This window comes from Globicephala melas, chromosome 16, assembly GCF_963455315.2.
Source record: "Globicephala melas chromosome 16, mGloMel1.2, whole genome shotgun sequence".
In the NCBI taxonomy this organism is placed as follows: Eukaryota; Metazoa; Chordata; class Mammalia; order Artiodactyla; family Delphinidae; genus Globicephala; species Globicephala melas.
The window spans coordinates 31,459,484-31,484,286 of record NC_083329.1 but is presented as its reverse complement, the minus strand read 5'-3'; the positions used below and the strand labels follow the sequence as shown (position 1 = coordinate 31,484,286).

The window sequence follows — 24,803 nt, the reverse complement described above, 5'->3', positions numbered from 1 at the left end:
TTAGGAATGTAGGAGAAGTGACTAGTTCATTTAGGCATTGATAATCCTGAAGAAGAGAAACATAAGGCAATCAGGCACATGGCTTCAATTTTTAAGAAGGCAGATTTTTTTAAAAAAATCAGAAAGATGATAGGTGAGATATCATGGCCAGATTTGCTAAAGAATATGGCTCAAAAAGGTTAAGAGTCTAAAAATGAAATAACCAACTAAATGAGACATATGCTCATGTAATCACAAGTAATCTTAATGGATAAGAAAAGTGAAAGGCATTTAAAACACTCATTTGACCAGAGGGAGTTTGATAAGGAGCTCAGAAATTATGGGGGAGTTTTTTCTTTTATATTATATATTTCTCTATTTTCTAAAAATTTCTATGATGACCATAACTTCTATAAAATAAAAAAAATTTCCCCAGGTATTTGTACAATAGAGAAAAAATGGTAAGTGAGAAAATGTTTAGAAGCTAGGAGAATTCTTTTAAAAGCAGTGTCACTTGGGCTAAGTATCACTTGGAGATGAGGCATGCAGGAAAAAATGCTAAAGATAACAAAAAAATGTTATTTTGGTTATGGTTCAGTGCAAGAACATGAACAGGAAGGGAGGTGCACAATGATAATGGATTTTACAAAGGAATTGGAACCTCTGAACTTCCATTTTGCTTCAATCTAGAAAAATTCAGTTCAATCAATTCAAACTAAAACATGTATCATTAAGAAGTCATTGAAACAGATGGGAAGTTATTATGAGAGCCCCTGACTTCTCTAAATAAGTTTAAAGAACATTACAGAGATGATGTTCTTTAAATTCTAAGAGTTAGTAATCTAAATCATAAAATATGGGAGAGGATGGATTCTGGAAACTCCACATGAGGTTGATTCTTGGCAAATCCTTAAAATAAACATGAAAGATTTATTAACACCTAGGACAAAAAAAGTCCCCAATCACTTGAAACTGACATAGTTTTACTAAGTCAAGTTATATCAAATTACCCCAATTTGATATGGGGTAATTATGGGGAAGACGTGCAGGAAGTTGTTAGAGTTAATAAATTTTGGTGGTCTCTCAAATATATAGAAATAGTGTACTTTATTTCAGCAAGAGGTTCACAAAATTTTTTGGTTATAGAAAATTTCAGACAAAAACAAAGAGAGCATGTACCATCAATAAAGTACACTGTACCCAGAAAAAAAAAAAAGAGAGAGTAGTATATAGTATAATAAACCTCTACATACCCATTACCCATCTTCAGCATTTATCAATACATGTTCTGAGATTTTTGTTTCCTCTGTTACTCTCCCTTCCACCAAGCCTTTTTGTTGTTGGTATTGGAATTTTTTTTACAGCAAATCCCACATATTATGTAATTTTACTGGTAAGTACTTCAGTATGAGAAAGATGTATAACAAAGTCTTTCATGATATGCTTAGCAGTTGCTAAGGCTAAAATTCACGTGCACTCTAGCTGTTTTTTCCAGTGACAGTGTCTTGCTTGCTTGCTTGCCTACCATCTTGCCAGGGTGCTGGCGTCGGGCTCAGTAGCTTTCTTTGGTATACCTTGGAATCCCTTACTCCACCTCTCCCCGCCAACCTCTGATGAAACCTCGTAGAGTGATTTTGAAGCTTGCTTCTTTGAGGAGCTGCTTAGGAATTCCCTTGCTGCTATTTCAACCCCCCTCCACCACTGTATTAAACAATCCGGAAGTCAGCTTTAGAAAGCTGGCTGGCTTCAGGGATGGTGAACCAGAGCTGCCTTTAAAAAGGAGCCTGGGGCTTCCCTGGTGGCGCAGTGGTTGAGAGTCCTCCTGCCGATGCAGGGGCCACGGGTTCGTGCCCCGGTCTGGGAAGATCCCACATGCCACGGAGCGGCTGGGCCCGTGAGCCATGGCCGCTGAGTCTGCGTGTCCGGAGCCTGTGCTCCGCAAAGGGAGAGGCCACAACAGTGAGAGGCCCGCGTACCGCAAAAAAAAAAAAAAAAAAAAAAGGAGCCTGGAAGTAGCTGAGGGAATTGCCTGTTGGGAAGAGATTGGAGGTGTGCTACCCCCCATACCTTCACAGTCTCTTATAAAAAGAGACGTATGGGTGGGATGTGTTGAGTTGTTTACAAAAATAGCGCAGAGAAAACCCCTCTGAAATCATGGGAAAAAGTCCCATGGTTGTGCCTTAAATATAAAGAATAAATTAGATACAGTCTTCACCCACTGTACCCCTAAAAGCTCTCACAACTTCTCTATTTTTTAAAATATCAGCCATTAAATGGGAGGTAGCAGTGGTTTTCAAAGTGTGGTCCCTGGACCAGCATCCGCAGCATTACCTAGAAACTTGTTAGAAGTGCACATTCTCTGGCCTCACCCCAGACATACTGAATCAGAAACTCTGAGGATGGGGTCCAGCAGTTTTTGTTTTAATAAACTTTCCTGGTGATTCTGAGCAGGTTTATGGTTGAGAACTGGACTATAGGACTATAGAAACTATGTCTTTAGAAGGTTCTCTAAAAGTTGTACAGAGCCTGCCCTCTGACACAGGCCTGAACAGGAAAACTGCAAGCTGAAGAAACTTCGCCTGTAACCACTGAGCCAGGGTGGGGAGTGCGGTTGACATTTGCTTAGTAAAATAGGTCATGTGGCAGGAGAGAAAAACTACTAATGGAGAAGAGCAAAACCAAGTGGAATCAGAATGACAAGGTAGTGGCCAATACACTTGTCGTTACAAAACTAGAAAGTTCCTATTCAAATGACTGTAGTTACTAATACATACCTACATAGAAAGGAATAAGATATGAATTGAGGTTTTCTTTTAATATGCTGTATTTTGTTTCACCTTGGAGACATAGCTTGTGAAAATATTTTGTCTAGTAGGTCTGGTCAGTCCTTAATAAGCTCTATGTTGACAGGAAAATAGAAACTTGCTGAATTTTAAAAACATGATTTGGCTGCTACATAATTGGAGTTTTGTGGTAAAGAATCACAGATGCCAGAAGTGTGAAAAAGTTATGATCTTAATCATAACCATATTGACCATAACAGCAACAGCAATAATAACCATGACTACAGTTACCATCTATTGAATGCCTACTGTGTGCAGACACTGCTGTGTGCTTGGCACTAGGGATAAAGTTGTGGATAAGCAGACCTGGTCCTTGACCTCCAAAGCAGTGGTTCTCAACCTTGGCTACATATTAGTTGCACCAGGAAGCCATTAAAAAATAACAATGCCCAGGCTTCACCTCAGTGATTCTGATTTAATTAGTCTGGGATGGGACTCGCGGGTTGGTATTTTCACAAAGTTCTCCAGTGACTCTAATGTGCAGCTAGAATTGAGAATGACTGACGAGGTGAAAGACTTAAGCATGTAGTTAATTAATTACAGTAGCCTTAAGTGATATGAGGAAAAATTTAGAGTGCTGTGAGGAGTGCCAGCTAGTGTGGGGTTCATGGAAGGGGTCTCTGAGGCATCCTTGAGGAAGAACTTGCACCTGGAATCTGAAGGCCGAGCAGAATAGAGCTAAGCAAAGAGAGTGGGAGGAGAATGTTCTAGGCAGAGTTAAAAAATTGTGCGGGGGCCCGTTGGCAGGGGAAGAAAGGTGAAGTGAGGGCTGAAACGAGGCAAAGAGTGAGGGAAGGGTAGTGATAAGGGAGGCTGGAAACCCAAGAAGGGGCAGGACAAGTAGGACCTGTGGGTTACATGAAGGATTGTGGTCTTTATTCTAAAGTAATGGGAAGCTATGAAGGGTTTTAAGTAACTAGTGGGTGATGTGATCATATGGAGACTTTGAAAAGGTCACTGCGGCTGCAGTGTGGCAAACAAATTGTCGAGAGGCAAGAGTAGATGCAGGGAGACCAGTTAGGAGCCTGCTGTGGGAGGTGGTGGTGGCTGGACTAAGAAGGTGGCAGGGTGATGGAGTGGGGGGCGTGGGCATCAGAATCTTTGGGAGGTAGAATCCCAGGACTTGACACAAGCTCTCAGTAACATTTGCTGAATGAGTGGGCTCCTTGGATGTGAAGGACAAGGGTGAGGAAGGAATGGAGGACGATGCCATTGTTCTTGGGTCACAACTGGATGAGTAGTAGATATGCTCACTGAGCTATGGGCATTGAACTATGGAGAGCTGGGGGAGGAACAGGTTTGGGGAGAAGGGGAAAGCATGAATTCTGTTTGGGCAGAAAAGGTTTGAGGTGCCTGTGAGTTATCCAAGGTGAAAGGTCAAGGAGGCAGCTGAAAGGTCAGGAATACATATGTCTGGGCTAAATATAAGTTAGTGTATTTCCCACATATGGACAGTACTAACAGAGGCCATGGGGCTGGTTGGGATCACTCTGTTCTTTTCATACAGAGCTCACTGCATCTTCACATCAGCTCCCCAAATTAAGTGATGGATGTTTTTAAAATTTCAGTCTAGAAAATGAAATTTAGAAAGGCTAAGTAACTTTCTCAGGTCACACAGCTAGTTAAGAGGCAGGGGTGAGTGTCCATCCTACGGGATAGTTATAATAATCAAAAACAAGGAAATAGATGCATTATTATCTAATTATACTGCTTCTCTTAGAATGACTCACTGTCAGAGACAATGTAGTTAACCATGCTTGCTTAGAAAGGACCAGCTAAATGTGCAGTTCCTTCTGTTATACACTTATCATCTGAGTCTATTATTCTTGGTAATTCAGCGAGAAAGTATTCCATGGAGGTTATGACTAAGTTCTGGGATCCAGATTTGGGATTTACTGCCTAAACATCTGTCCTCTTGCTTCCTACAATACATGCAAACTGAAGTCGAGTTGCCTGGCAGCTCACTAAAAATAGTCAGAACCATAGAGTTGAGAAGTTAAAACACGTTTGGAATAATCAAATAAATCTCCCCTTTTCTTGAGGGAAAACACTGTGTACTAAAAATTCAAATCAATCTTATCCATTCATTTATTCAACTGACATATGGAATACTGACACAGACCAGACCCTTTGCTGGTTTCTGGAGATCTAAAAAGGTATACTGTGTTCTCAAGGTGCTCAGTCTCATAGAGGAGACTGACACAGGTTAAAGGCCATTATAGCATTGTGGGAGGGAAGCTATGAGACAGATGCAAAGGAGGGTATTAAATCCATCATTAGAGGAGGGGCAAGAGGCTTTCAGGAAGACTTTCTGGAAGTGGTGACACATAAACTGATTATCCTCAGCTTCAGTTTCTTCATAAGGTACAAAAAGATAAGAGAGCTTCAGGCAGAAGAGAAAAGCAGGAACATTGTACAAGACATGAAGACATGAAAAAGAAGGGCCAATTTAGAGACTAACACCTTGACCTACACCTGAATTGTGTGGAGGCTTGGCCTTAAAATTGTGGTTAAAGAGTTTAACTTTTATTTTGAGACACATGGGAATCATTGAAGAAGTTCACACTGGTGGGGTCATATAATCAGGTTTGCATTTTTAGGATGATCATGGTAGCTTCAAAGTAGAGGACAGATTAGAAGGGGAAGAGCCTAGATGTGGGGAGGCCTCTACAGAAGCTACTGTAGAAGTCCAGGCAAGAAATAGATAAATGAAAAGATTTGGGAGATATTTAGTGGGTAGAATCAGTAAAACCTCGGAGGGAGTTTGCTTGCAGGGAGAAGGGAGAGTCTGGGGAGACTGGGGGCATGGTGCTAACCTTCACTGAGCAGATTATACAGAACAGTTGGAGTGGGAAAGAAAGTTTAGTTTTAGACATGGTGATTTTGGCTGTAGAACATCAAAGCAGGTATGTTCAGTAGGTGACTAGAACTATAGATTTGGAGCTCCAGATAAAGTCCTGTACTGGAGATACAGATCAGGGGGTCATCCCAATAAAGTTTAGGGAGCCATCACCATTCAGTTGGTCGTATGTGTATGAAGCGACATGAGCCAAGTTTCCAAGATGGAACACTGTGGAACATCCCTATTTAAAGGGTATGGTGAGAAAAAGGTGCCAGCAAAGTAAGGGTCAGAGAAGTAAGAGGACTATTAGAAGAGTCTGGTGTCATGGAAGCCAAGAAAAGAGAGTTTATGTAGTAAACAGTGTCACATTCTATAGGAAATGGAAAAGCACCCATCGGATATTTGTGTGAGTGGCATTATTAGAATGGTGGGACAGAAGCCAGGTGTGGTGGATCAAGGAGTGAGTGGGTTGTGGGAAGGTGGAATTTAGGAATGCACAGAGTGCAAGGAGGAAAACAGAACAAGTCAGAGGAAGTCAAATCTTAAGAACTGGTGCGGCCTGTATCAGCTCACTGGGAGGCTGGAGGCAGAGAGCCGAAGGCAAGAGAAATGGAATGAACGTCCCTGCGCTGTATAAAGCTCTGAGAAAAGGGGGAGTGGCCTTTCTCCACCCTGTCCTAAGAGCCTTGGTGGTGGTGGGCCCAGGAGCGTCTTTTATCTGATTTAGCTATCCCATCCCTGAAGACGGTCTACCAATGCAGCATTCTCAGAGGTCAGTTCTAGGCAACAAAGACTTTCCTGGAAGGTGGAGTAAAATTTTCCTCTTCAACTCTTGCATTCCCCAGAGTCTTTGGGTGTGTACGAATTTTTATAAAGAATTTCAACTATTTTAGCCACCATTTCCAAGGACCATAAAGTATGGTTCCTTGTACGGTATCCTTGTGTGGTATCCTGAGCTTTTGCTGAGGTGGAGACACTTTCCCCTCCACTCAGAACATTATTATAATTCCAAAGAAGGGAAAGTATATGGGATCCCTCTTGTCTGTTTTGACCCCCTAAAGTGTGCTTCCTTGTCTGGCTGAACCCCTCCTACCTCTGTGAGTCTGAGCAAATAAGAAAGCAGCCCGCCTGGGTGTGAGCAAGAAGTGCATAGACTGTGCTGTACATGTGGCTCCTGCGGTCTCCGCATTGCATCAGTATTCTACAGGCAGCCTGCGTCTCACAGGGAGAGACAATCTATTTCACTTTGTGGAATAAAGAAAATGAGAATCCCATGAAACCAAACATGCATATGAGGTATCTATATGTGGCATAATACCCCCTATTGTTTAACAATGATTAGCTCACTTTTCACCTTGTAGAAAAATCATGGCAAGATAACTTGAACATGAAATCATAGTAGGGGGTTAGTTTGATTAACTTTGCGGAGTCATCCTACATCACTATGGAGAAAGAACTTTCTGGGAAGTGACCATGAGCCAAGGCACCTTCTCCCCCAAGGCTGTGCTAGAGGCGCACTGCATTGACCAGTTCTTTTAGTTGCCTTTTCACTCCATGCAGATGACCTTGCCTCTCCATATTCACACATCTTTCTTCATTCAGTATACAGAATTGAGTAGGACGTCAATTTCTTAGTTGCGTTCTGGATTCGAGGAAATACTCAAGTCACAAGATTGAAAATACTTTTTTTTTAAAGTGTGGGCGATTTTGGTAGGAGCTGCCCCCATCTGTTATGGGTTGATCTTATTAGTTTTTCTTTAAGGAAGACACTTTCTCCAAGGTCCAGGAACCTTTCTTTAACCGCTCCTGCTTTCCACCTCACTAAATGAGTACAGAAAATAGGCTTTAAAAAATCTAGGGTACTCTCAGATTGCCCCTCCCAAATATCAGTTGTATCTGTCACATCCTTGACAGGAACCAGATACTAATCAATTTAAGATTGCGTTCTCACATAAGCATCTAAAGTGCAGATACTCTGTGTTGATCGTTGAAGAGAGCTGCTTAGATACCAGGTGATCTGTGACAGAGTTACCATGGACATTTAGAAACTTGATCATATCTTATTCAGAGAGCTGTTCCCTCTTGTATTGATACGTGATAGCAGAGGTGCCAAATTTCCCTTAGAATAAAGCTTTTAATCCACCCAAAGCCTGGCCAAATGAGACCTGACGATTTTGCTCTAAAGAATACAAAAGAGATGACATTGATCTGGGAAGACTGAATGAGTGGGGACCCAGAGACGGATGCTTGGACTAATTAAGTTGGTGGGTAGCTGGCACAGTGGTAGAGTGGGCAGAGGATCAGCAAAGTTGACATCAAATCACCAACGCATCTCTTCCCATTTACCCTATGCCCACCTTCCAGGTTCCTAGCATCTTTGTCACTTTAATCCAAACTGGAAACCCTCTGTAGATTCTTTCTCTTCAACTCAGAGCCTTTGGGTTTTCAGGAATTTCTATTAAGAATTTTTAATTGCTCAGAGAATTAAGGAAGGAAGGAAGAGAGGGAAGGGGAGAAGAAGGAGGAGAAAAAGGGAGGGGAAAGAAGAAGGGAAGGAGTAAGGAAGGTCACATGGTAAAATATTTTATGAATTGCTCAATGCAAAAGGGCATTAACATGCAGGCCTGGGACTCTATCCTTGGGGGGACCTGCCTACAGGGTTGGCCTTTGGCTGGTGTCTGGGAGCTTGGATTTGGGGAGGGTTCTCACCATTTTGAGAATTAAGGAAATGGCTTGCTGTGCCTGGACTGTTTGTGCAGGTAGTGAGGTTTGTGTTGGGCATCTGCTTTCCATCTGGAGTCTGGAATCTTGATGTATGCTGGATGGTAGGTGCCTGTGTGACTGGCCCCCAGTGAAGGCCCTGTGCTCTGGTGAGCTTCTCTGATAGATAACATTTCACATGTGTTATCACAACTCATTGCTGGGGAATTAAATGTGTCCTGTGGTCTCCACTGGGAGAAGACCCTTGGAAGCTTGCACCTGGTTTCCCCTAGACTTTGTCTGATACTTCTTTTCTCTTTGTTGATTTTTCTTCATATTCTTTGACTGTAATAAATCTTAGTCATGAGTTATGACTATATGCTGAGTCCTGTGAGTCTTCCTAGTGAATCTATAAATTTTCAGAAATGTCTATGCCTTTACCCAGTGGGAACATACTGTTCACATTGTTCCACATCTTGCTTTTCACAATATAAAATGTTTTGAAGACTATTTGCATCAACCTTCATAGATCTTAATCTTTTCCATGCCTGAATAGTATTATGCATAACTGTACTAGAATTTATATATTCAGATCTCAATTAATGGACCTTTAGTAACTTTTATTATTGCAATTACAAATAATGCTGCATTGAACATTTCTATACATGCATCTTTTCATACACTGATAAGTATTACCAGCAGGTTAAATTCCTAGAAGTAGAATTCTTGGGTCAAAGGATATATATGCTTTGCTCTTTGATAGATATTGCAAAATTGCCCCCCACCAAAGAGGCTGTGTGGATTTTTACTCCCATCAACATGCAAGAAGTACCTGTTTCCCCATATTTTTGTTGATATATATTTCTTTATCAAATTTTCAATAAAATTCACCCTTTTTAGGTGTACAGTTCTGTGAATTTTAACAGATATATGTAGTCTTGTAACTACCACCACAATCAAGATATAGAATGTTTCCATCATCTCAGAAAGTTCCCTTGTGGACCTTTGTAGTCAATCCTCAGTTCCTGAAACTGCGTATTGATCTGATTCCTGTCCTTAGTTTTGCCTTTTTCAGAATATCATATAAATGAAATCACACATAGTCTTTTGAGTCTGGCTTCTTTCACTTAGCATAATGCTTTTGAGATTCATCCATGTTGTTGCATTGATGAGTAGTTTATGCCCCTTTTGTTGCTGAATAGAATTCCATTGTATCACAATTTGAGTACATTTCACTAGTTGATGCGCACTTGGGTTGTTTTGAGTTTTTGGTGATGAATAAAGCTGTTAGAAATATTTAGGTACAGGTTTTTGTGTAGACATGTCTTCACTCTTTTTGGGTAAATACCTAAGAGTAGGATTGCCTGGTCATATGGTAAGTATATGTTTAACTTCATAAGAAACTACCAAACTCTTTCCAAAGTGGCTGCGCCATTTTGCATCCCCAGCAGCAGTGTATGAGAGTTCCAGTAGCTCTGCATCCTTGCCAACATTTGGTATTGTCAGGTTTTTTGGCCATTCTAATGAGTATGTAATAATATTATATATTATCAAACTTTAAAAAAACTTTGCTATTCTAAGTAATAAAAGGTATCTCAATTTTCATTGACTACATTTCTTTAAGTTAGGGTAATTAGAATACTTCTAATATGTTGAAAATATTTCTTTTTCTTTAAATTGCCTATTTATGTTCTTTGCCCATTTTTCTACTAGATGGGTTGATCATTTTATTAATGATTTTTAATGACTCTGTATATTAAGGAAACCAACTATTTAATAGTCGTTGCAAACATTTTCCTCAGTTTGTTATTTTTTACTTTGCTTATGGCATATTGTGCTGCAGAAATATTTTTATGTTGCTTCTGACTTTTGTACCTCATAGGTACAAAACTGAGGAGGTAGAAATAAGGTAACTTACAAATGTGAGATGTAGAAGACAGGGGGCTGTAAGGCTGGGAAACGTGGGTGAATCAGTTCACCCCATCCCCACTCTGACCCCCACACTAGTGATATTTGGCCAGCACAGATTGTCTCAGTCTTTCTCACCAGCAACACATACCCAAGGCTTGTTGACAAACGCAGCTGCTTTGAGAAAAGGTAGAATCCCCAGGGCACAATTCTTCAATTTCAGATGTGGAAGATGATTTGTTTAGCAGGAGCAATGTGTTTATTGCAGAGACCATCAATACACGAGATTGTTAACACTGGTTGGCTGAGACACGGAATTCCTGTCTGCAGTCTCAATGATATCACTCTGCCAGAAACAACCCTCTTCTTGCCAACCCTATACTTGAGTATGGGATTCGACGATGTCCGCAAAGACCTATTGTGCTCCATGCAGTCTGTGGGTAAAAGAATTCAGGAAAGGCCAGAAGGGGTGTGGGTGAGGAGGTAGACGGAATGGTGGGAGGAAGTAAGGAGAAGGAGAGACAGGGAAGGGGAATCCTTTGCTTCCTTATTTCCCACACCCAGATCCTCTGTTGGCATTTGATTTTTGCAGTCATTAACGTTTTTAGAGTCAGGCACATCAGTGCCAAGTCAGTTAGTTACTTGCTGCTAATCTGAGAAGAGCACAGCCCACAGCAAAAGGAATGGTGGGATGGAGAGTGTGGAGTTGGCAGAGTCTGATTTGCAGGAAGAGCTTGTGCACTCCCACCCCGGTTCCACTGACCCGGGTCACTAAACGGGCTCTTCCCACCCAAAGCTGAACCTCTGAGGCGCCCACTCAGGATCAGCCAGTCTACTTTGTTAGGATAAATGCACTCCTTTTCTAACTAAAGAGCTGTGAATGGAGACTAACCAGCTAATTAACATCTCAAAGAGCAGAAACAAAAGATCATTAAGTAAAAGCAAGTAACTTTCTCTGAAGTCTTGGGTTCAGGAGTTCAGTGGAACAGGACCATGGGTATTTACTCAATAACCTGACTCTCTACCTCTCTTTCTATTCCCACCCCCGCCTATCCCTTCCCTTCTTATTCTCTGGCTCCTTCTCCCAAGCCTGTGTCTATCTTGTTTTCCCTCCTCTCCTTTACTTTTCACCCTTTAACTAACTGGTCATCATTGAGGCCTTGAAGTACATTTTTAGCATTTGTCTATTTATTGACATTGTACTGACTTCCTCGACCTAAAAGCAGGCAGGAAAAAAACCCCACCAAATTAAACTGCTTTATCCTCAAACTTGACTCTGGATTTATTAATTGGGAGAATATGGGGGGGGTGTGTGAAATGTAAGATCTTTCTATTTGAACAGAACTTTGGGTGAGTTCTTTTGCATTGTGTCACCTGAGAAGGAATGAAGCTGAGTAATTTCTATGCATCTCTAATGCAGGGCAGTGCTTAAGGCAGTGGAGTGGAGTTGAGAGACTTGGATCCAGTCACTGCTCTGCCAATTGCAAGCTGTGTGACTTTGAGCAACTCCCTTAACCTCCCTAGGAACTGTAATCCCAGCCTCTGCCTCTTAGCTGCTAGCTTCTGACCATCAGGGACTGAGAGACTTCATATTTTATTTTATTTTTTCACATCTTTATTAGAGTATAAATGCTTTACAATATTGTGTTAGTTTCTGCTGTACAACAAAGTGAATCAGTTATATGTATACATATGTCCCCATATCCTCTCCCTCTTGAGCCTCCCTTCCATCCTCTCTATCCCACCCCCTAGGTGGTCACAAAGCATCGAGCTGATCTCCCTGTGCTATGCAGCAGGTTCCTACTAGCTATTTTACATTTGGTAGTGTGTATATGTCAGTGCTACTCTCTCACTTCGTCCCAGCTTCCCCTTCCCCCACTGTGCCCTCCAGTCCGTTCTCTAAGACTTCATATTTTAAAAATATAACATTGTCTGGTGTCATCAGTGACAACAGTCCAGACAGCCCCTTCAGCCAAATCCTCAAAGTCAGTCACTTTTGCTTCTGGATAATGAGGTTGGCTTCTACGTACAGCGCTAGTGCCACACAACAGGCACCGTACTAAGCCTCAGTCATGTGGTATAGGGTAGGGTGGTGGCTAAAAGCCTGGCCTCTGGATCCAGAATGCCTGACTTTAACTCCTGGTCCCAACATTTACATCAGTGTAAGTTTGGGCAATCTTCTTAACCTCTCTCTGACTCAGTTTCCTCACCTGTAAAGTGACAATAATGAGGATAATAATAGTACCTGTAATTTGTGACCTTATTTGGAAGTAAAGTCTTTGCAGATGTAATTAAGGATCTTGAGATCATTCTGGCTTTAGGATGGACCCTAAATCTAATGACTGGTGTCCTCCTAAGAGAAAGGAGAGGGAAATCTGATACACACAGAGACAGGGAAAAAGGCTATGTGCAGACAGAGGCAGATATTGGAGTGATGCAGCCATAAACCAAGGAATGCCGGGAGCTACCAGAAGCTGGAGAAGGCAAGAAAGGAATCTCTCCAGAGTCTTTGGCCCTGTTAACACCTTGATTCTGGACTTCTGGCCTCCGGAATTGTGAGAGAGTAAAATTCTATTGTTTTAAGTCACCATGTTTGTGGTAATTTGTTGTGGCAGCCCTAGGAGACTGATACAGATGATGATAATAGTACTACCTCACAGGAGTGTTGTGAAGGTTAAATTAGTTGCTGTGTTTAAAGTGCTGAGAGCAGAATCTGGAATGCATCGAGGGCTCTTTTGTAGGTTGTTATTTAAATTGTTTGCTCACTGACTCTTACCTAGCAACCCTATGAATTCCGTACTATTGTGACTCCCATTTTGCATGCAAGGAATTGGAGGCTTAGAGAGACTGAGCAAAGGCGAGGTTGTTTGGACTCTGCTCTAGCTTGAGCCACCCTTCAGAAGTCTGTGGAGTTTGGCTTTCTACTGATGGATCCTGGTGACTGTTGGCTTGGCGACCCCTCATAATGGTGCTCTCTCAGCAAAGATTCACCAGTCCTGGGTCACCAAGAAGCCCAGAAGGTATAGAGAAGACCTATCATGATATGGTACTTGCTCCTCCTGGATGCGTCTTCTCAGCTCTGGTCTTGGCACAAGCAGAACCACGCTCTGTCCACACTTGACTGTGTGGTTGTCCTATGACCTGACTTCACGGGGGTGCCTCAGCACCTGATCACAAGAGACAGCGGTGCGCCACCTAAAAGACCACACCCTTCCTATCCAGGTACTTCAAAGATTCCTGGTGGTTCCTTGTTTACCCCTATGGTGCTGAGTGTAAATTATACAAATGATTAGAAGTAAGTCGGATCACTTAGAGTAAGACAAAGCCCTCACCAGAACCTGCAAGGCCCCACAAGCAAGGCACCCAGTGACCCCACCCCTGACCATCTCTTACTATTTTCCCTTTCATCACTCATCCAGCCACACTGGCCTTATGGCCAGGCATTGTTCCACCCCAGGTCCTTTGCACATGCAGTTCCAGTTACCTTAAATTCTATTGCCCAAGTGGTATGCTTGCTTTCTCTTTATTCCTATCACTTTTAATATCACCATCTCAGGTCTTTCCTAATTACCCTATCCTGCCTCTTCACCTGCTTTTTCTCTCTCCTTAGCACTTATAATTATGTAACATACTATAAATTTTACTTATCTTGCTTATTATCTTTTCTTTCAGACTAACGTCTAAGCACCATGAGGATGGGGATGTTTGTTTGATTTGTTCACTGCTGTAGCTCAGAGCCCAGGGCAGGTCTGTGAATAGTATAATGCATTCAATAAATAATTGTTGACTAATTGAACAATGAATGAAACAACAACTATAGAACTCCCGAACCGAAATAGGCCAATCCATTAAATATCCAGAGGTAGCACGTGAAGAGAGGACTACTGGAACAACTGAGCTTTGGAGCATACGGAGGGGAGCTTGCTTTTGAAGGTGACAAGGAAAAAGATTTGGTGGAGAAAGAGGGGAACAGAATTCCAACTGAAGGAAATCTCATGTTGACAAATGTCAGAATCCAAAATTCATTTATTCATTCAACTAGGGATATAGCAATGAATGAGCCAGAAAAAAAAGTCCCTTCACTTAAGGAACTTACAGTCTAGTGGTCATAATGTCAGGCATTATGATCTCGGGCACACACATCTGCTTATTGGAATGGTGAGATGGGAAGGGCTTAAATTTCTGAAGGGCTGAGGGGTCCAAGTAGACCAGTGAGGCTTTCATCTGGCAAGCAGAAGGAAGCTACATTAAATTCTTAATTAGGGAGAACCCTGGGAATGTCAATTATGGAGGAATTCGGCAGGCACATGAAGGATGGATTCTGATAGGAAAGGGAATTAGGGAGATACCAGAAAGGGCTATTGTAGAAGAGGTGGGGGTGACTGGAACAGGGGGGTGGATATCACCATAGAAGAGGTTAGGTCTAAGGGCCCTGGAATGAAGCACCTGGGAAAGGATCTTAAAGCCCTTGAGTGGGAGAACAGTCTAAGTGCGTGTCACCAAGAACTCCTCCGTGATGGAGAGGAAGGAAGATCGCAGAAAGGGGGCAGAGACTCTAGGAGTTGGGGAAATGGCAAAGCCAGATTAGGACCAGTCCCCTGAGCTTCAGTGATTCTTCCATCACTGGGCTGTGTAAACACAGGAAGGACCACAGCACTGCACTGATGTTTACTCTCCAGTGCTTGTCTGTATTGGCTGCTTTGTTCTCTATGTGACAAGCCAAGCTTGGTCCGGATGTGACCCATCAGAAGTTGGAAGTGATTTGAATCTAGTGAGTCTCACTGAATCCGCAGAGCAAAACTTTTGTTGTTTTTGCCAAAAACCCACCACATCTGTCAACACCCCAAATCCTTTTATTAATGGAGTAAAATTTTAGGATAATGTTTGGTACCATGAAGTGGAGGTGCTAGGATTTCTCTGTATAGCAGAATTTTGACTAAGGACAGATTACATAATTTTAATCATTAATAGGATGCCAACTGTGGATGTCATGATGGCTGTTTCTGTAAGAATGAAAAAGAATCAGCTTTTTTTTTTTTGCCTCTGAAATAGCTAATTGGCTTGAAATCAGTCTGTGTTTTCTCAGAGCTTGAATTTCCTTCACTTTTGTCTCTGTCAAGTGAAGAGCTGACATTTCTACCTGGCTCTCACCTCAAACAGAAAAGCTTTCTCATTTGTCATATGAAAGGAGGAGAATGGGAGGGAAGTGGCAGTCTTGAATTCTCCAGGATAGTGAGACAATTCAAAGGAAAACAAATACAACACTTTGCTGTTGATAGATATTTTCGGTAAAAATGTTCCCTGAAATTGTTTTTTGAAATACTGTTTCACATTGTATGACATAAGTCACGTTTCTGTTATCCACAAGGGAAATGAATAGCTTTTCAGGGGGAAATACAGTCATTGTGAATTTTCTGTAACAGAACTTGACTGTAGCAGTCATGGCATCTGAAAGAGCTCTGGGGCCTGGGAAGAGAGGGCAGTTACTGAAGTGGTTCCCTTTTATGAATACATCCTAGATATGTCCACCTAGACCCCCGCGTCTGCTACCGCTTCCTAAGAAGAGTCTGGCTTCCTCCATGTGATAAGGACTTTTGAAAATTACCTGCCATGGTTCATAGAAAACACAGTATTTTAATTATTCCTCTCTGGGTAATCTAGTCGGTCACATGAAAAACAAACTTAGCCATTATTTTTTTGATAATACAGCTTTTGAAAATTGTGTATGAAAAATTCCTAAACTTCCTCTCTGATCTAAGTTCTTTTTCTTATCATATCTTTAATAAGACAAATATGATGAAAGCCTTGAATATATTCTAATAATATGGATATCATTGCAAAAACTGGGCAAATGTGGAAAAGTATACTTCCTTATTTTTATTCTCTATTTTTTTACTGAAGTACAGTTGATTTACAGTGTTGTGCTAATTTCTGCTGTATAGCACAGTGACTCAGTTATACACACATATACGCATTCTTTTTTTTACATTCTTTTCCAATATGGTTTATCTAAGGAGATTGGATATAGATCCCTGTGCTATACAGTAGGACCTTGTTGTTTATCCATTCGAAACGTAATAGTTTGCATATACTAACCCCAAACTCCCAGTCAATCCCGCTACCTCCCCCCCTCCCCCTTGGCAACCACAAGTTTGTTCTCTATGTCTGTGAGTCTGTTTCTGTTTTGTAGATAAGTTCATTTGTGCCGTATTTTAGATTCCACATATAAGTGATATCATATGGTATCTGTCTTTCTCTTTCTGACTTACTTCACTTAGTATGATAATCTCTAGCTGTGTATCCATGTTGCTGCAAATGGCATTATTTTGTTCTTTTTTATGGCTGGGTAGTATTCCATTGTATATATACACCACATCTTCTTTATCCGTTCATCTATTGATGGACATTTAGGTTGCTTCCATGTTTTGATTATTATGAGTAGTGCTGCTATGAACATAGGGGTGCATAGGTCTTTTTTTTTTAATCTTTATTGGAGTATAATTGCTTTACAGTGTTGTGTTAGTTTCTGCTGTACAACAAAGTGAATCAGCTTTATGCATACATATATCCCCATATCCCCTCCCTCTTGAGCCTCCCTTTCACCCTCCCTATCCCACTCCTCTAGGTCGTTGCAAAGCATCAAGCTGATCTCCCTGTGCTATGCACCAGCTTCCCACTAGCTATCTGTTTTACACTTGGTAGTGTATATATGTCAATGCTACTCTCTCACTACATCCCAGCCTCCTCTTCCCCCACTGTGTCCTCAAGTCTGTTCTCAACATCTGCATCTTTATTCCTGCCCAGGTTCATCAGTACCATTTTTCTAGATTCCATCTATATGAGTTAGCATACAGTATTTATTTTCTCTTTCTGACTTACTTCACTCTGTATGACAGACTCTAAGTCCATCTACCTCACTACACGTAACTCAATTTCTTTCCTTTTTATGGCTGAGAAGTATTCCATTGTATATATGTGCCACATCTTCTTTATCCATTCATCTGTCGATAGACATTTTGGTTGTTTCCATGTCCTGGCTATTGTAAATAGTGCTGCAGTGAACATTGTGGTACATGTATCTCTTTGAATTATGGTTTTCTCAGGGTATATTCCCAGTAGTGGGATTGCTGGGTCATATGGTAGTTCTATTTTTAGTTTTTTAAGGAATCTCCATACTGTTCTCCATAGTGGCTGTATCAACTTACATTCCAATCAACAGTGCAGGAGGGTTCCCTTTTCTCCACACCCTCTCCAGCACTTATTGTTTCTAGATTTTTTGATGACGCCCATTCTGGCCGGTGTGAGGTGATACCTCATTGTAGTTTTGATCTGCATTTCTCTAATCATTAGTGATGCTGAGCATCTTTTCATGTGTTTGTTGGCAGTTTGTGTATCTTCTTTGGAGAAATGTCTATTTAGGTCTTCTGCCCATTTTTGGATTGGGTTGTTTGTTTTTTTGATATTGAGCTGCATGAGCTGCTTGTATATTTTGGAGATTAATCCTTTGTCAGTCAATTGCTTCCTTTGCAAATATTTTCTCCCATTCTGAGGGTTGTCTTTTCATCTTGTTTATGGTTTCCTTTGCTGTGTAAAAGCTTTTAAGTTTCATTAGGTCCCATTTGTTTGTTTTTGTTTTTATTTCCATTACTCTAAGAGGTGGGTCAAAAAGGATCTTGCTGTGATTTATGTCATAGAGTTTTCTGCCTATGTTTTCCTCTAAGGGTTTGATAGTGTCTGGCCTTACATTTAGGTCTTTAATCCATCTTGAGTTTATTTTTGTGTATGGTGTTAGGGAGTGTTCTAATTCCATTCTTTTACATGTAGCTGTCCAGTTTTCCCAGCACCACTTATTGAAGAGGCTGTCTTTTCTCCATTGTATATTCTCGCCTCCTTTGTCAAAGATAAGGTGACCATATGTGTGTGGGTTTACCTCTGGGCTTTCTATCCTGTTCCATTGATCTATATTTCTGTTTCTGTGCCAGCACCATACTGTCTTGATTGCATGTATCTTTTTGAATTATAGTTTTGTCCGGTTATATGCCAGCAGTGGGATGGCTGGATCATATGGCAACTCTATTTTTAGTTTTCTGAAGAACCTCCTTACTGTTTTCCATAGTGGCTGCACCAACTTACATTCCCACCAACAGTATAGGTGGGTTCCCTGGAAAAGTACACTTTCAACTGTTCAGTGATAATAATGAGTTAGTAAATATTCTCATTAAGAAAAGAAAGAAACAACTAGAGTCATATCAATCTATTTCCCACCTCAGGGCTTTTGCAGTTGATACTTCCTCTTCCTGGAATGTTCTTTCTCCTTCTCATAGCTGTTGTTTTCTCATCATCCAGGTCTAAGCTCAAACGTCACCTTCTCAGAGAGCCTTTCCTGACCCTCAGTCTGATCTCCCCACCCCAACTCTGCTGCAAGTCACTCTGTAACATTCCTTGGTTTTAATTTCTCCTTAACACTTTTCATGACCTGAAGTCACTTATTTGCATACTTCTTTTCTGGTTCATCTATCTCCCCAACTAGATGTGAACTCCAAAGATCAGGGACCTTGTTGGTCATTTTCTTTGGCTACTAAGATTAGTGCCTGAATGAATGGAAGGAAAATGATATAATCAAAATTGTTGTATTTACGGAAATGACTAGGTAGAACTTTTGGACAGTTTGAGGGAGGAAAGCATTCAAAGTTCTATTATAGTAGAAACATTGCTGCAGTGTGCAACCCTCGGGTATTAGATATGTAATGTTTCGTCTAAAACGTGCTTGTTGTAAGCTGTGTTTGTCAATATCACGTCTTTGGGAAGTGAGGTAGGTAGTACTCAGGTAGGTAGGCAGTACTTAGGGGGCTCTTTTCCAAATTCCAGAGCCCTGGCAGCAAAAAGGACGTTTCTGCCACACCAGGATGTTTTGGCTTCAAGGTCTTTAAATCATGACTCTAATTGGATCAAAGCGTAAGTCTCATGGGAGGATCAGATCAGGGTTAGCTGTTTTAGCAGCTCAAAATGCTTTAAGAAATCAAGTTCTTTCCATCTCTCTGCTCAGCCATCCTTGGCTGGACAGTGTCTGAGGAAGAAGAGAGAATGCTTCCTTTCTTTTCCTAGGCTTGCCCCAGCAGACTTCCTCCAGGGTCTCACAGGCCATTTTGAGAGTATATGTCCACTGTTGAACCAGTCACTGGAGAGGGATTATGCAGAACAGTCAGCCCCTTTCTAGGAGGTGTATGGGCTGCTTGGGGGAGTGGCAGGCATCTGAACAAAACTGAGGTTCTTTTGGGAAGCGAGAAGGGGGGAAGTGCTGTATATTTCATTTATGATTCCCTTGTTTGGAAGCAATAGATAATGGTGTTGATAAAACTTTTTCTCCTAAGTTTTGTACTGTTCGGTCTGATGGGTACAAACTGGTCCAAGATTCTAGAGATGGATGCAGACTGGAGACCCAGGCAGTTCCAGTCCTTTGGATTAAGTCCAACCTGTGCTCACAAGCTCGAAGGGGAGCTCCTGTGTTGGTGCAGCCACAGCTGCTGAGAAAGAGGGAAAGAGGAGGAGGGGACGCAGGTTCCTCTTTCAGTTGCTTTAATCCCTTCCCCTGTCCTTAGAGAAGTGAAAACTATTTTGGAGAACCCATCTCATTTCCACATGCTTTTTTATTACTTGATCCTATCTTTCTTCCCCAAAGCCTAAGAAAAAGGCTTGGGGATAGCTTGGGAAGCTGAGAGAGGAAGGATGATAATGGAGGGAATGGTGTAACCATTCCATTTCCTGTTTACCTCTGCTGTAGGCTCTATTTATCCTGATTAAAGTAAATTTGCCTTTTATAGAATTCTCCTTCTGGAACTTTTTATGTCCCATGATGGTAAGAGTATGAACAGGATAGACAAGATAATGTGAATGATGAAATGTTCAAGACTCCACAGCCCCTACGCTGTTACCAATTACTTAACATCTAAGTGTGGTTGAAGTGAAGGAATGTGTCAAGCCAGGAAATGTCATGAAGTAGAGGGACTACGATGTTCGATGATACACTCTGAATACTTTTTAATATCATGCTCATTTTCCGGTAGATTTTAGAAATGAGGAGGGCTGTCCTTGCTTTCTTTGTTACTTGAACCTACATGACCTATTAAACAAGCTGATCACCGATCTAATTCTGCCCATTCTCCTTACCATAGCCACTAACTCAGTTTTGGCCTTCGTCACAGTACAGACAAATCCTTTTGTTCTTGTATTATTTCCCAATTACTTTGCAAGTGCCTCATGGATAAAGATCAGCTTTTATCTATCTTTGCTGTCTCCAGAAAGCCAGCACAAGGCCATATAGAAAGGGGAAGAAAATCAATGTCTATTGATTTCTTGTTGATATTTTCTATTCTTCTTTTGTTTTTAGAGTCTGAAGTGAAGATATTTTGCTCTAAAAACATACTGGGCATCCTTGGCTTCTCCTGTGTCATTGCTGTGGTAGCACTGCTCGCTCTGGGGCTGACCCAGAACAAACCACTGCCAGAAAATGTTAAGGTAACTCAAACCCCTGAGTGTGTGTGTGTGTGTGTGTGTGTGTGCATGCACATGTGTTTGAGGGGCCCTGGGTGGGGCGGAGGGAAAGTGAGGTTATGGTAAGTCAGAGCATACAGTAGAAGTTGCGGTTCTGGAAGCCCAGGAGCAAGTCAGTCTCCGTGGAACTGGGCAAGTAAAATGGCAGCGGATGCTCATTCTGAAGGAAAGAACGCCTTGAATCAATTAGTGGTGGGAAGATGATTGTCTTTGATTGTTCAGCAAATTGATTAAATCAATATTCTAATAGAGACAAATGTTTTTATTCACCACATCCAGATCTGTGATATACTGTGCTGGTATTCTACGATCTAGTGCTATCTCTGCTTCTTACTCACTGTTTCATTGTGGAAACAGTGAACTCTTTGTTTATTGAACACTGCATTCTTTGTTCTTTTTACTCCATTATTATTTTATTTATTTATTTTTTGGCTGTGTTGGGTCTTCATTGCTGCACGCAGGCTTTCTGTAGTTGTGGTGAGCGGGGGCTACTCTTAGTTGTGGTGCGCGGGCTTCTCATAGTGGTGGCTTCTCTTGTTGTGGAGCATGGGCTCTAGGCATGTGGGCTTCAGTAGTTGTGGCAGTCAGGCTCAGTAGTTGTGGCACGCGGGTTTTAGAGTACAGGCTCAGTAGTTGTGGCACACGGGCTTAGTTGCTCCACAGAATGTGGGATCATCCGGGATCAGGGCTCAAACCCACGTCCCCTGTGTTGGCAGGCGGATTCTTAACGACTGTGCCACAAGGGAAGTCCCCTTACTCTATTATTATCACTATCACCAAAGTTATAAAATTTATTAGACAGCTCTGTATAAAGCACTTTGGGAGACAAAGATTGTGGAGAAGACTTGTTCCTCATCTCCAAAATATTAAATAAATCAATTTTAAAATCAACTTAAAAAAGACCCCAGAGAACACATACATGTATCAAATATAGTAATTTGAAATGAATTCATGGATGAACAGACTTCTTGTGAAATTTCCACATTTGAAGAGCTAGTTAGTATCATTAAAAATAATTAGGGTCATTAACTCTGCTGTGATTTAGTTCTGCTTCCTTTCAAATTCATCAAAGTAGAATTTCAGAGACATGGATAGCTCACTAATACCTTGTAATATGGTCATCATTTTATTTAATCCATTAATGTAGAAACATATGGTAAGTTTAAATTTGTATTGCAAATACACCAATGTTAAACTTTCATTTGAATTATAATAAATAAATCTTCAAGGGCCAAGAGACCAATATGCTAATGAAGGCATACGTACACGTGGGCAGAAGTTAACTTGACTACAGAGGCCCTGGAATACATATACAGAAGTATATATTTTTTTGCATTTGAAGATACCAAACTGTGAGCCTGGAAAAATGGATGCATATGCCAGGCCTCTGAAACTATTGCCAACCACCCAAGCCATTTGCTATATAGCAGAGGCCTGGATATTACATTGGCACCCGTTTGCCACACAGATTCAACCCAGTGGGGCTGTGCACAGCAGTCCCTTTGTCAGCACAGAAGGCTGATACTGTCTCATTGTCAATGGTCTCTTGCTTTTTAATATTGAGTGATATTGGCTCTCCTGGCAAAACTTCACTCACAACTTAAGGCTCATGACATCTTGGTTTTGCTATTTGTTTACCAGCTCCAAAAGTACATGATTGCCTTCTTGATTTGACCTTTTTATATCTTCATTATTGCATCACTGGAGAGGGAGACTGCCTAGGAGGCAAAATCCACGACAGACTTAGGCTCTGTGTTCTCGGTGAATACCCGTGGTCGTGGATGACCTTCCGTCATTCATGATGTTTGTCTTCAAGACTGCCGTGATTCTGTGTTATTGTGTTTGCCTGGAAAAACGGAGCAAGGTCTTTGGCATCTGAAGTGTACCTTTATAGCAATGTCACTGGCTTGATCCCACTAGGACCCTCTGAAGAGCCGTGGAGAAAGCACTTCAGAATGATCTACCCTAGGGATTTATCTCCTGGTTCTCATCCCCTGTTGGTCAAGGGTCGTCCCAGAGGTTGTTAACTCCTGGGCACTTCCAGTTTTGCACATGTGTCAGAAGGGCTATGTGGGTACCACAGGTGACCTACTAGGTGGTAGGAGAGAAGACCCTGAGAAGAAATAGAGAGATGAGAAGGTACAGGTGGAGCTGGAGTAAGAAGGTTGGTCAAGGACATGTGAAGTGGCCACAAGAGGTATCTGAAGCATCACTATACCTATTGCTTTTTGTAGGGGGAGAGTCGTTTGTACAAATAGTTTCAGAACAGTAGAGACATATTAATACAGAGGTAGGTGCAGTGCTATGGCAGCCCAGAGGTAGGAGTCACCAATTGTGCCTGGTCACATGAAGACTTCATGGAGGCGGCAGCCTTGGGGCCAAGTAATAAGGAACACTAGGAGTTTCCCAGAAGGTGAGGTAGGACATGTTCTTTACAAAGACCATACCATGTGTTACAGAGTGGCAGCCTAAATTAGCAAGTGATCTTGGGGAATCACCAGCAGTTCAGTATGGCTGGAATATTAAATATGGGGCAGGAAGGAATGGTGGGAGAGGAGACTTGAGTCTGAGCTTAGTTTGCCTAGCTCAGGAGTGGATGTCTCATCCATTCAACTCTAGTAGTGCTCAAGATTGGCTCCATATTAAAAGCACCTGGGAAGCTTTTTAAAAATACTCATATCTGGGCCCTACTCTGGGTCAATTAAATCAGAATCTCTGGGGTGAAGCCCAGGCACTGCTATGTTTTAAAAGCTTCCCAGGTGATTCTAATGAGCAGTCATGCTTGCCAACCACTGCTTCGAAGGTTTCAAACAGGAAGGTTACGCCCAGATTGTGTTTCCAAGATTCCTCTTGGCTGGAGAGCAGATTAGGAGGAAAGACCAGTTAGGATGTTCCTGACATTGTGTAGACAAGGCAGTTGAGCCTGGAACTAAGGCATTGTCTGTGGAATTAAGGCATTAAGGAGATAATGTGAGAGACACTTAGGTTGACCAGATCTTAGTGATTAGATTTCTTAGAGGACATTTTAGGATAAAGATGGAACACGTTGGGATGTAATGTTGAGAACAACCTCTGCATGCTTCTGTTTAAAGAGGGTGGTGGCCATAAGCCCCTCTATGGAAAGACTTTCAGCTGTCTCTCTACCCACTGCCTCTGATTCTTCATCCCTGTCTTATTGCAGGGATAATTATTCTGTCTGCTCAGAGTGTGACATAACATGGGCCATGGGTTCACACTGCCTGGGTTTAAATCTCAGCCCTGCTCTTACAGTCACAGGACATAACTTCTCTGAGCCCCAGTTTCTCCATTTGTAAGACAGAACTGATAATTGATATCTCATAAATTACTGTAGGAATGAAGTGGGATAAAGTAAATGCAGTGTGAAGTATGGAATAGGATGCTGGCCCATTGCAGGTACTCAGTGGTTGGTAGCTCATGTGTTATCATTATCATCTTTGTAGCCTATCTGTCTGGTGACAAATCGCCACTTATCTTTTTCCCTGCCTCTTCCCATCTGACTTGCCTCTTCCCATCTGACTTGCCCTCTTCTAGCCCAGTTCTGGTCAGCCCTCCAGTCCTGAAGATCCAGTCTTGTTGTCTTCCTGCCTGGTCCAGTCTGGGTTCAGCCTTGCTGGGGAGGTGGTGGCCTCATGCCTGGGCCACATCTGGCAAAACACAGGAAGTCTTTATTGTACTGATGAGTCTACTTGCCCAGCTACCCAGCTTGTAAGCATATTGAGGACAAGGACTGGGTTTCATTTGTCTTTGCCTATTTTTTAATACTCTTTCACTCAATTTATTCATTTAATAAATAGTCATTGACCGTCTACTCTGCTTTAAGCCCTAGGGATACAGCACTGAGCAAGACTGGCAAAGTCCTGACCCTCATGAAGGTTATAGTCTAGTGGAGGAGATAATCATTAACCAGATAGTCACAAAATAAATGTTAAATTATGACAGCACAGCCTCTGACTTGGGTG

At 41.7% G+C, this 24,803-nt stretch overlaps 1 protein-coding gene across 3 annotated transcripts in view; it reads left to right on the top strand.

The window, feature by feature from the left end:
* ENTPD1 (ectonucleoside triphosphate diphosphohydrolase 1) overlaps positions 1 to 24,803 on the top strand; it is a 115,340-nt gene that overhangs the window by 57,968 nt on the left and 32,569 nt on the right. For all 3 annotated transcript variants that reach the window (XM_030865175.3, XM_030865172.3, XM_060286588.2), the window contains exon 2: positions 20,660 to 20,787. Coding sequence is in view for 1 of the 3 variants with exons in the window: in XM_030865172.3 (XP_030721032.2) it covers positions 20,660 to 20,787 (128 nt within the window). In the remaining 2 variants the exon portion in view is untranslated. The remainder of the gene's footprint in view (positions 1 to 20,659; positions 20,788 to 24,803) is intronic.